The sequence below is a fragment of the Typopeltis vanoorti genome, chromosome 20, assembly GCF_054136105.1.
Source record: "Typopeltis vanoorti isolate ZY-2024b chromosome 20, IOZ_Tvanoo_1.0, whole genome shotgun sequence".
Taxonomy (NCBI): domain Eukaryota; kingdom Metazoa; phylum Arthropoda; class Arachnida; order Uropygi; family Thelyphonidae; genus Typopeltis; species Typopeltis vanoorti.
Window position 1 is genome coordinate 101474295 of NC_143568.1, and position 13870 is coordinate 101488164.

Below are 13870 nucleotides of genomic sequence, written 5' to 3' on the forward strand. Positions count from 1 at the left end.
GTGATATTCCTGACTACAGTCAGGACCAAAGCCAGTACAAATTACCAAGGCCAGCAGTCCAGAAGGAGGGAATGGGAAAATGCACATCAAAAAAGTGTATCAAAAAAACTTTTTGGATAGTATTATCAAGCTGGTCCATCTTCTGGGATTGAGGATAAGTGCAAAATTTTTTCATCAGGGCCCAAAACGCCCTCTTGTTGCCCTATAAAATTATAGGATCATTCATGCATTAATCAGAAGATTGGTGCTATTATTACTTTTTTAAGCTAAGCCTTATAAATTTGATGAGCTATATAATCTCATCCAAAGCCTTAACAAACCATTCCCTCATTGTATAATTTGAACTTACAGCCCTTGCAGTAAGCAAACTGTGACTTTTTGCTACCTTGAGCCCATAGCAGCTATTGTCAGATCTATAAGGAGACCAAGATTTATTCCAGGAGATTATTATACTGTGCATTTCTGTACATACTTCTTTGCCAAGTGACTCTTGCTCATGAACTACCAAGCAAAAACACTTGCTCCTCAGTTCCTTCTATGAGTGGCTGGTTACTTCTGCACTGTGAATAATCTCTTTTGTATTAATCCAATATAATCCTCCACACACTTTTTCACATCCTTTTCCATTGAGGTTCATACAAATGGATGGCATTCTCTCGATCTGTGCCAATGTCCTACTTTCCTGAGGCGTCACATCAGTTATGCTCCTTAATCATCTGTTATCTCATTCATGTGTTGTGCTGTGGAAAAATAACATTTCTCTCTGTTACTCTAACCCTAATCTTCCATCTCCACCTTCAAATAAAGACATAGCACTTCATTTCTGCTTTCAAGAATGTGAAAGCTTACACTTAGTAATAACTAGTTGCTAACTCGTTCAGATTCTCATATAGGCAGCCTAACACATCAGCCCATCCTCGTGGCTCTCTCTGATACCACATCATACACAAATAACTGCACATTCACCACTAACCTAAATGAAACAATAATGGCTCTAAAATAGAACTCTGAAAAGTCCCCATCCCTGCAAAATCATCCTCTTTCCCTGAGAAACTGCTTCCACCATATACAACCTACCAATACCTATCAGTTACCATAGCATCAATCTAGTTTCACAAGCATTTTTGACAAATCTGAATGCAACGCTGTATAGAAACCCTTCTTTTTCCAGTATATCTGCCACTTCTTTGTAAGAAGTAAATTGTTCATCTGAATACAGAGAATCCTGCTGCTGTCAATCCACTCACAGATTGCATCCCAGCTAAGCCTTAAATACATCATGTCAACCTCCAAGTCATAATCTCACCACATGGTAGTACCACTCCATCTTCTCTCCATTCTTTTGGATCTTGGAAGTTCTTTTCCCACTTGATTAGACTATAATAAATTTAGTTTAATCCTTTATCCAAGTGTAATTAACATGGTTTGCACCTGAAGTATCTTCAGGACTGAGGCAACACATGGTAAAGGTGGACCAAGCTCTCACCACTCCTTGTCTCAGTGTTTCCCATAATGCAAAGTACATCTCAAGTGGAATTCTAATCTGTAAACTACAACATATGGGAATGGATATAGGGTTGGCGAGATGGATAGGTGGGTGGTTGATGGAGAGATATCAGAGAGTAGTTTATTCAGCAGTAGAGTCCAAAAGACGGCCTGTGACTAATGGTGCTGCAGGATTCTATTCTTGGACCACTGCTGTTTAATTTGTTCATTAACGATATAGGGAAGGATCTAAGAGGAACAGTTCATTTGTTCACTGATGATGCAAAGTTGGATAGGGCAATAGCGAATGCAGAAGATGTCAAAATCTTGCAGGATGACTTGGATAAATTGGAGTTCTGGGCTAAGGAGAATGGATATCAATTTAATGTGACAAAACTTAAGATTATGCATTTTGGGGTGAAAAGATTAGCAGCAGTATACCACATTGGTGGAACTGTACTCCAGGAGATTGATGAGGCCAGGGACTTGGGAGTGTTGGTGGATAGGGAGATGAAGTTTAGGGGGCACATTGCAAAAGTGGCTAAATCAGCTCATCGACTTGGTTGTTGAAAAATACTTTGATGAGCAGAGACAAGCAAGTTATTGTACCTCTGTACCGAGCCTTGATAAGACCTCATCTCAACTACTGTGCCCAGATTTGGTCACCTAGGTTTCTTCTTGATGGGGAGGAGGTGGAGAGGATCCAGAGGTGAGTGACCAAGATGATAGCAGGTCTATGGAATGAACCTTATGACAACAGGTTGAAGATTTGTGGGTTGATAGGCAGAAATTAGTTGATAGGCGGAAAAGGGGAGATATGATTGAGACATACAAATTGCTAAAGGGTTTCTATAGGATTAATTCAGAGGATATTTTTGAGATCAGGACTGGTGGTGGGAGAACCAGGGGACACCTATGGAAGCTGGGAAAGAGTGTGGTTAGCAAGGGTGTTAGAACTGGGTTCTTTACTTTTAGAGTGGTAAACGAGTGGAATAAGCTGCCAGAGTCTGTTGTGGGTGCTATGACGGTGAGCGAGTTCAAGGCAAGGTATGATAGATGCTGTGAGAATGTTGTATAGTTGTGTGGACGTGATGTTTAAGGCCTTCCTCGATGAGTCTAAGGACTCCCTGGAGTCGCCCGTAATAATAATAATAATCTCCTTGTGGACATGTATAATGCTATGCATTAAGGGTAGGGCCACTACCCAGACCGGTTTCGACCTTTATTGAGGTCTCATCGGGGGGGGAGACCTCCCTTAATGCATAGCATTATACATGTCCGCAAGGAGATGTACTTTGCATTATGGGAGATAATACTGAGACAAGAAGTGATGAGAGCTTGGTTCACCTTTACCACGAGTTGCCTCAGTCCTGAAGATACTTCAGGACTGAGCAAACTTCAGTCCTGAAGATACTTCAGGACCAAGTGTAAGCAAACAAAGTTTACTTTGTTTGCTTACACTTGGATAAAGGATTAAATTAAATTTATTATATTCTTTTGGATCCTTGCTACTATGGGCTGTCATTAAGCAAGTCAAGAGCACCTAACTCCCAACAACATTATCTTAAAATAAATAACTACATGTCATTGAGCCTACCTGCCCTATATCTGATGTCTTATCCTCCCACCCTACTCTACTTCCACAAAACCTTTATAAGCATGAAACCTTGACCAAATCTTCCTGACAGTGATTATCTGACCACAATCCCCATCATTCTCCTGATAGACTGTGGAGATAGTATTAATATCCTAAATCCTTGAATTTGGAATTAAAAAAACAAAACAAAAACTGCTTTGTGCAAGACCAGCAAACTTGCTTTCATTCAAAAACCTCTTATTAATGTTCCACACATTCTAGATAGGATTCAAGGAGAAGTGGCTTTGTCGTAAATTACTCCTGAAATCTAACCACATACAAGTTTGTCACTCAGTGTTAATATTACAGCACGTGGATTATTTAATTTAAAAAACCATTATTTTTTTATTAAACTATTGTTCAATCCAGTAAAAAAGTCTGTAACAGTTAAAGTTTATGCATTCAATAAATTTATTAGTTGTTTTTATACATTTTTAGGTTTGTGCAAAGATGATTGTATTCTAGTGCTTCATTACACAGTTAGCTTTTAACAGATGAATGGCCAATAACATTACACAGCTGGGGAGAAAAATAAATGAAAATAAAGAAACAAAATAATTACATTACATGAAATCAGATCTTTGATAAGTCAATCTTACTTTTATCTATAAGCATTTTGCATTCAAGAAATCTTGTACAATTATATTCAATTAACTTATAGCATAAGCAATTCTTACAATAATTTAACATATCTTAGATAAAGAAATAGTTCTTTTAGATAAGATAAGAACTTTTTTTGTTCATTTTTCAATTTTCTTTTTTTTACAAAAACTTCAATAACAGCTATCCATTCTTTTATAGTTCCTGATACAAAACAGTTATTAACACCAGATGACCCACAACAAGGAAGCTGAGAGGTATACTCAGCTTTTTATTTTTATTTATTTATTTTTTTACTAGACGGGTATAGAAGACATTAAAACTCATTTTTCAAGTTCAGTCTCCTACACCCATAAATATAAGTATTTTGTTTTTAATTTCTTTCATTTTCCTGATTATATCAATAGGAAATGAAGATAATTTTGAACATTACCAGTGGGAAAAAGCAAGAATGAAACCAATTTCATTCTTGGTGTCAGAAAACTTCACGCTTGATAATGGATTTCAATTCACATCAACTGCAATAAACTTGTATAAGTTTTAACATTCATTACAAAATGAGTCATTAAATCCACTATAGTTTTACTGCCTTTGTTTAAGGCATACAAGAAAATTTTATGACATTAATATAACTTGTTAAAGGGATCTACATATTACAAGCAAACTGTGCTGTATACTACCAAAAACATCGAATTCTAATAGTGTAGTTTTTTCTCTGTTTTTTTCTGTCTCTTATCCCATAAAAATTAACTATTTAAATCTTTGAAATTCAAGACTAGGGTAGTTTAAATGCACTTACAACGATAATCCAGTAAAAATAAATTATCTTTTATAAGATAGGGATAAAGATCCCTAAAGTTTTTACCAACAGGAAAATCATTTTTCATTATGTGGAAAAATTGAAACGTTGATCCCAATCCTTCTTTGAGGACTTGATAACCATGGCAGCTAATATGTATTCAGTATCAAAGGCATTCGGTGCTTATATTTTAACATCTAAGATCACATGCAGTTAACTTCTAATTTCCAAAGAATATGCAGATATGAAAAAAAAAAAAATCTTGTGAGAAATGAAAAGATTGCATTAACTTCCCACATGCTTTCACGCCAACTGTCTTTCCAGAAGCACAAATTGTCATTATAGTTAATAAAGCAAAAACACATCCAGAATATTTCTAAAGAGTTTGCTGTATAGCTCATGGATACTTCAGTTCTTTCATAATTATCACAGTCATTTCAGCAACCAGTGCTGCAACTAGTAAAGTAACATCTTTCACAGTTCATGATGAAAATGGACGGCAGTCAGTATTAATGTTCTCATAACATCACTGGTAAAAATATTCATTACTTTTTATGTAACCTGAACGAATTGTGACTCTCGGATAAAAACTGCTATTTACAACGATGATTTCATTAGCTTAAACACTTTACATACTTCGCATCATCCTCTACAAATATTTACAGATGCTTTCCCTCCCTTTCCCGTATTGCATTGAATTATCTCCACAAACCGAATAATTTGCCTTTTGTCGTCGTCTTCTTTGGTGGATGATTGTGTATTTTCTTTTTGTCTTCTTGCTCTTGATTCTTTAGCATTTTTTTCACTTGTTCATCTAACAGAACCTCCATATCCACCTGATGAATAAAAAAATAAAGTTAATGAACTAACAATTTGAAAAATGTCTTTTAAAAGCAAACCATGAACACCTATTTATAAGGGTAATGATATTTGTATTCATTACACAATTCATTTGCTTATGTGCTGGGACACAAAGAGAAATTTAATGAGCAAGCTTTTTTTTTTTTCAAAAAAAAAAACTTGCAAACAAATCTGTATGCTCTCCATCACAACCTACATGACAGTCATAAAAATGTGCAACTTGTTATAACATAAATATTCCACATGCCATTACCAAATGCATTAAAAGATACAAAATTATTATTATGTATAGAAATTATGGTCCTCGTGATTAGCCAAGTGGCTATGCGCCTCGTAACCATATGCCCGAGGAAGGAGTGTCCTAGGTTCGATTCCCGTCGATGACGTGAGGAGCTTAAGGATCCTCCTCAGCCACAGCTAAGTTAGCCGATCTTGGGCATGGACAGCAGGGTTTTTTTTCCCCCCAGTTTATCCTGGGGTTTTTTCTCCCACAAAGCAGGCAAACCGGCCCCGTGAACACACGCTTCGGCAGACATGGGATACCACCAGGAATAAGGAGTAACCAACCTATACCGCGGGATTATCGGTTACGGAGGCTTACACGGTAAAATGTGTATGCCTGCACAAAAGCGTAACATACGATGACGATGATAGGAATTATGTTTGCTATCAAAATAACAATACTGATGGACACAATTTCAGAGCTCTAATTTTGAATTATGTCGAGATAGAGCTCTGAGACAATGTCCATCACTATTATGTTATCTTGAAAACAAGCATAATTGTAATGCTGCAACTGAAAGATATTGTTCTGTTAAAAAGTATGATTCACTTTACCATTAAATTTCATTACTACAGGTATGATGGATGTTCTGAAAGTAATGCCTTCTTTGTGACAATGAAGGTATTACTTTCATCACTTAAAACTATGGGTGAGGTGTCATCACAATAGAACATCCCTAAAGTAATCTGAAGGTACTGACTGTATTGGCACTATAATATATAACAGTGGCAAATTCTCCATGCTTGCTGCACAAGCTCATTAATTGAGAAAGAAGTACTATTTATTTGTTAATAAATGCATGCATTTATAAGAATTCCATTTAGGCTTTTATTTTTGTAGACATAAGATGTCTTAAGCTTGCGTTGTGTATTGAAGGCCGATGCTTGCTCGCCTAGTCAAAGCTACCTTGGCTTGCTCAGTTGTAGGAGCTTACAGGTCCTTACAGCAGCACTGTGATTTCATGTGTGCACATAGCCATTTCACATCGTCTCAGTCTGTTGCTTAAACCACAGGCCATATGCAGTCAACGTAGCTCTAGCCAGCGAGCTTCAGCAGCATTTACAAGTGTGGATGTTGCTTAGAAAAATTAAGTTACAACCAACTTTTTATGAAGATGTTATTGACCAGTTCATAAAGAAGAACTGTAGGGTAGAATTTGTATTCAAGTAGCTAAAATGAAAAATATTGAATATCATTTGTAAAATAAAATGTTGTATTTGCATGATTAAATGTACATAAATTTCTAAATATATATAGTTTTAAATGGTCAGTACAGGTCACCCTTGTATAACACGGTACTTATACAATGCGGTCTACAAACTGTAGTAACCCTTTATCTTTTCATATATTTTTCACTGTGCGACTTAAAAATCAAATTTTATCTTCGTTAAATTTGTGTCTGCCCTTACCACGCAGGTGGTTATAAGCAGCAGATTTATATTAGGGGAAACACCCTTTAGCACGCATGTACATCAATTGTATACCGTAAAAAGTGTTTATTGTTGAAAATTGTCTTCGTTTTCTGCCAGGAAAGCACATTAAAAATAATAAGTGTGTTTTCTCAAGCCGAGCACTTTATTTTCTGGTGAGTTACATACAATATGTAATGCTTTTTTATGTAAAAAAATTATTTTTATAGTAAGCCACAAATTGCACTGAAAGGGAAAAAATGAATATTTAAAAGAAAATTCGTCTCGAAGAAAAAAAATTAAAATCATGGATCAGTTGAAAAATGGAGTAAAACCAGTTGTTGTAAGGACTTTGAATTTAAATGAATCAACAATTCAGACAATCAAACAGGATGAACATAAAATCTGAGAAAGTGTTTATTGCTGGGTCAACGGTAAGTGCAAAGCTTGTTGCTCATGTATGCAATTTTCTAAGAGAAAAATGAAGAAATCTCTAATGATTTGGAAAGAAGATGCACTCAAAAGAAAATTCATTTGGATGGAAATCTTATTAAAACAAAAAGCTCTCAAAGTTTATAAACTTTTATAGTGCAGACCAGGTGTTCAATGCTGATGAATCCAGGTTATATTGGAAAAAAAATGCACCTATTTTCCAAATACAGAATTATTCTACTGTTTTGTAGTAATGCATCAGGTGATTACATGACAAAACTAATGTTTATTAACCGATCCTTAAATCCTCGTCTATGAAAGATTAAAATATGCACTTATTTTTATTTTGCCTAAAACATTTATGCATTACATGCAATGAAGTTTAATTACAATTTGTAATTTTTATACTATGTATTTGTGTCATAGTTTATATGTTTTCTTAACTTACATGAATTAAATAAAAATATATTTTTGTTGTATATGTCATTGTTGTTTATATAATTTTTCTTTTTTAAAAAAAGCGATTTCGGAACATAACCCTACTTTTTGTATGTGATCTGAGTCTCGCATAACGCGATTCATAACATGGCATTTCTATGGAACCTAACATCCACGTTATACGAGGGTTACCTGTAATTCATTATTCCGATAATCAGATTTCAATCACACCTCTCACTCCCTGAATGATAACAAGAGCAAGCGTGAATTTCAAGACCAGCATTCGCCCCTGATATATAAGGCCATACTAACATATATTAACTGATATAGTTCATGAAATAGGACAAGGCAGAGCCACTGGGAACTTTTGGATAGTTACCCGTTCCAAGTTTTCCATCAAATAGAAACAGTAAATTCATTGTTGAAAATGCTTTTCTTCTCCTCCAGATTCCATCTTTTGTGGGCACAGTACTATCATGACCCTTGCTTAGTCATTAGCATTTGATCATGATTTTGTGGGCTGAAATTTTTCTATGAAATCTCTGATGCAAAGCTCCCAATATACCATATACTGCAAATCAGTTTTCTTTTCCATGTATTCCAAAACTTCTGTATTTTCCATTGTGACTATGGCTGCAATTTTGTTTGACAGAAAGTGAAAAACACATTCTTAGGACTCTTCTGTAAAAATATACATCTGGATAATTCCCAGTTCTAGCTATATATTTGCTACTGGAATGTTAGACTAAATAAGTGTTTAGGTTGGAGATGAATTTGATCGTCTGGTGTGAGAACACTGCTCCATTTAAACCCGAAGTGGCTCGAAAAAGTTGTTTGGTCTCTAGAGCAAGGTTTCTGGATCTGGTAAAAAATAAATAAATAAAAATATAAAAAAAAAACTATATAAAATCAATACAAAATAGAAAAAAAATATTAATCTGGCCACAATATGAATGTACTGTAGGTTCACAAATAAATCTTTAATGGGTGGGAACTACAAAAAAAAAAAAAAATATGTTTAAGAAATTTGAGAAAGCCTCTCAAATCTGTTAAAACACCCAGATTTGCAGTATAGAATGTAGCCATCTGGTATATTCAATGAGCGCTGTTGATTGTAAAAATTTGTTTTCCATCCATATTTATAGTGAAGCATATTAAAATCTGCCAACCTGATTATTCAAGTGGACAGCATTTTCACTCTCAATAAGGAGACCTTGATTTATCTGTTTCCGGATTATCTTTCACTTAGTCCACCCAGTGTAATATGTGTAGAACAGTGTTAGTCTTTTGTGGGTAGGATTCATACAAGTCTGCATACAAAACCACTACATGAAGTTCAAGTCACTATTATTAATGCTTCTTATTAGCAGTGCAAGCTTAAGGGGAAACTTGCATGGACCTTACTTTATAGAAACTTTAAAACATCAAAAAAGTAAAAACTCAAAATCATTAAACATGAACCAACTTGAGTTTTGAGTTAAGAAATTTGGTCTGATGAAGGCAAGGGAAGAAACTGGAATGGATTACCACTTCTCTATAGTTTTGATGTTCTTAGATAACTAATCACTCAAATATTCAATACCTTCATGTTAACTGTCCAGGAAAGCTATTTCCCAAAGTGATTGGATAATTTAAAGTACTACTGCTAATTCCACCCCACACACAAATTACTTAAAAGATAGTGGTCATAAACATTCTGACACTTAGATATGGAATGTCAAACTGTTACATTCTATTGCATTTTGATTTGCTTGTCAGGGTTCAGAACTGTGTTAACAACACAAGAATAATCTATGAGAGTTAGCATCATTTGTAGCACACTTCTTTATAGCACACTATCAGTGTAAAAGAACAAGAAAATAAATATTCAGAAGTAACCAGATAAATGTACTGCATGCAAACAAGTATTGCCAATCTAGCTGATGGCTATTTCAGAATTTATATACATATCCTAAACATAGAGAAATGTACTGGACATTGGACAAGGACAGTAACATATCTAGATTTTGCAAAAGCTTATTGTAATTACCACAAACTGGTATTTAAAGTGGACAAATGGAGTTGGATAATTAATTAGCAAGTTGGATATGAAAGCCATCTTATAGATAATATTAAGTTGCATATGAAGAGCAGTGGCCTAAAAGAGGAAATTCCTTGTGAATTTCCTGATTAAAACTACTGCAAGCTATATGGATCTCTTTTAGAACTAATATATTGTAACTTATCTCAGTTAGGAGAGGTTTAAGTGTGGATGTTCAGTTTGCATATGATGCAAAGTTTCCAACTTCCAACAACTATCTCTAATTTAGAGTATTTTAATAATAAGGTATGACACCTTTTGGCTACTTGCATATGGAAATATGACTTCTGCATTACTTCAACCTTGGTATCACATATGGGTGTGGCTCCTGCTGATGAGACCTAAATAAAGGTCAAAACCAGACTGGGTAGTGACCCTTCCCATAATTCATAGTATTATACATGTCCATAAGGATATGTGCTTTGCATTATGGGATACTAAGGCAAGTGACATGAAGTCAGCCTCTACATACAAGTTACCCAGTCCTGAAAATACTTCAGGTGCAAACTTTGTTTGCTTATATTTGGATAAAGGATTAAACCAAGAATATAATTTGGCATCTTTAGTTTATAGTATAACCAAGTGGGACATCCAACAACTAATGAGAGGAATTTATGTACAGTGACATCTGCTGCCCTATTCCACAACACAAGTAAATTGCAAACATCTCTTAAACCCATATTGATCCCCAAAAACATTCACAGTTTTATCACAATCAAATTCTGATTCTAGGCTCTGGCAACCACTCCTTCAGTGGGGCTGCAGTGGTACTTCTTTTTCCAACACTTCTGAGACCTCCCTTGTTTCAAAGCTCACATGTTAAATTAATGAGTATCACCAACTCCATGGATGATTTCCCTAAAACATGCAATGATATCATTAAACCCTTATGCCTCATTATCACCAACATCATCAAATTCCTGATATATACCCTCAACGGGTGTACAGGATATGATAGTACTACATGAAAAATTACATCACTACTAACTTCCTATCTACAATTTTTCTCCAAATCAGTCTTGACAGGTAACAGACTGAAACATTATCAGATCTTATATTTCTATCTTCTAAGGCACTTTTTACCATATCAATCCACCTATATCTTGGCCTTCTTCTGGGTCTTTTTCCTGCCAACCTGGCAGAGAACTTGTTTTGCTAATCTTTCCTCTCCTATTCTGTTTAAGTGACCATACCACCTGAGATTAACTCTGCTAAGGCATTCCTGGATGCTGACAATGTCAAGTTCTTTCCAAATATCCTCATTTTTAATATGAGACTGCCATTGATGCCATCTGTTCATGCCCCTAATCTTTCTCAAGACTCTCATATCTGTGGTCTCTAGTCTTTGGTCAATTGTTTTACTTCTGACCCAGCTCTCAGATCCATAAGCTAAAATTGGCTTGAATATTACTGTCTTGTATACAGCTAATTTAGTGTTTTGACTAATTTCTCCCTTATTCCATATAAATTTATTCAGTTGACTTCCCACCATACCAGCTTTGCTGATTCTGTTGTCTATTTCTATATTTAATTTACCAGCTTCACTAAAAATCGTGCCTGAGTAGCTGAAATGTTTTACTTCTTCTATAGGTTCTCCATTCAAAATGCAGTTGATATTTTCATTGTTTCTGCCTATTTTCATTGTCTTTGTCTTTTTAATGCTGACCTTCATACCATATCTACTACAACAGTTATTCAATTTAGTCAGGGAATCTTGCAGACTTGTAGTGGATTTATTTAGAAGTATAACACAGTGGCGGCCCGTGAAGTTTTAAGTGGGGGTGCTGCCTATACAAAATAATTTTAAAAATATTCTTTTTTCCTAATTAGTAACCAATTTATTAATAAATAGGTTACTGATTAGGAAATAAATAATTTTTTAAAAAATTATTTTGTATAGGCAGCACCCCCACTTAAAACTTCACGGGCCACCACTGGTATACCATCATCCGCATAAAGCAAAGAGCTAAGATTATTATTATTATTATTTGACACCTCCAGGGAGTCCAAAGACTCATCGAGGGAGGGCACCTGCTCTACAACTCTGTCTCCACCACTCAATTCACCAACTGACTGCAACTACACCAACGCCGTCTGCCGCCAACCACCACCACCACTAGTATTTAGAAAGACAATCACAAACATTCATGCCCACGGCTGGATTCGAACCCACAGCCTCCTGGAGAGCAGATAAGCTAACCACTTTGCCAGAATTTTGATGAACTTGACATAATGTGATCCATATAGATAATGAATAACAGAGGAGATAATGTACATCCTTGTCTGACATCAGATTTAACATTAAACTACCTTTCTGTATTTCCTTCAATTCTAACTGCTGACTTACAACTCAAATAAAGACTAAGTATTGCTTGATATAATGCCCCATTGACACCATATAACTGTAGCATTTCGAATAGCATCTCTCTTGGCACCTTGTCATATGTCTTTTCCAGATCTACAAAACAAATACAGATCTTTGTTATATTCCCATGATTTCTCAACTATCTGTCGTAAAGTGAAAATCAGATCCTGACAGCCTCTATTTGGCCTGAATCCAGCTTGTTCTTCACCAAACGTTTCTTCCACAATCCTTCTCAACTGTTTCTCAAGTATACTTGCGTAAATCTTACCAGGAACACTCAATAGAGAAATACCTCTGTAATTCTCACATTCAGTTTTATTTACCTTTTTATGTATAGGCACTATGAGAGCTCTACTCCAATCATCTGGAATTCGTCCCTCTGTCCAGGTCTTCTGAACTACACAGTGCATCCAATGCAAGACTTTTATACCTCCATACTTGAACATTTCTGGTTGAATATCATCTACTCTCTCTCTGTCTTTCCACATTTCAGGTTTTCAATGGCTTTTTCTACTTCAAGTATTTCTGATTGCATGCCTGTTGAGTGTTTTTTTTTACCACTGTGCTATCACCGATTGTTTTGTTTAACAAATTTTCGAAGTAATTACACCATACATCAAGGATATCTTTTTCTCCAGTTTTCATATTGCCTTTATCATCTCTAATTCCTTTTACAGCACTCTTTCCTCCATTTCTGAGCTTCTTCAACAACCTCCAGAATATCTTGCCACCTTCTTGGTATATTTCTATGTTTTACCAAAGTCCTCCCATAACTTTTGTTTAGCTAGTTTTATACAGCTTAGTTTTCTTACATTTCTCTTTATATTCTCAAAGAACACAAGCTGACTTATTTGCCAGCAACTTTTAATATGCTTTCGTCTTTTCTTTCACTGCCTCTTTAACTTCCTGTATCCACCGTGGAGTTCTGATTTTTCTATCCTTATAGACAACCTCATCACATGCTTCTGTGGCTGAATCAATCAATGTTTTCTTCAGGGCTTGCCACTGAATCTCCAAAGTTTGATTCCTGTTCTCAAACTCTTTCATTTTTTTCTTCAATCATGTTTGTGTATTTTAGTCTACAGTTCACATCTGAGAGCTGCTCAACTTTTATTCACTTTAAAACTTTCTTACATGTTCTTTTCAATATGAAATTCAATTTTATCCTGCCTAAGACTAAATTGTGATCACTTCCAATTTCAAATCCTCTGTACACTCTGGTGTACTGCACAGGGAGAAAACATCACTATCAACTCATTATCACTAAGTTTAATAAATAGCTTTGTAAATGTTAGTACTTGTTAAATACTTCAGCTATATCATCTGCAAATGTTCTGACTACTGATTTTACCACCTATAGATCATTCTTACTCCTAGTAACTATCAAAAGAATTCCTTATGATTTTTCTTGGCTTGAGTGACCATGCACTAATGTATACATTGCTTTCTTTTTTCCAAGTATAGATCTTCCTAGATTTCTCT

At 35.3% G+C, this 13870-nt stretch overlaps 1 protein-coding gene across 1 annotated transcript in view; it reads right to left on the minus strand.

Moving 5' to 3' along the window:
• Positions 1–3508: 3508 nt before the first annotated feature.
• The window catches only part of LOC150095721 (bicaudal D-related protein homolog), a 155139-nt gene continuing 144777 nt past the window's right edge, over positions 3509–13870 (minus strand). Inside the window, exon 11 of the mRNA XM_090410035.1 lies at positions 3509–5356. Within this exon, the coding sequence (XP_090266161.1) occupies positions 5219–5356 (138 nt within the window). The 3' untranslated portion in view covers positions 3509–5218. The remainder of the gene's footprint in view (positions 5357–13870) is intronic.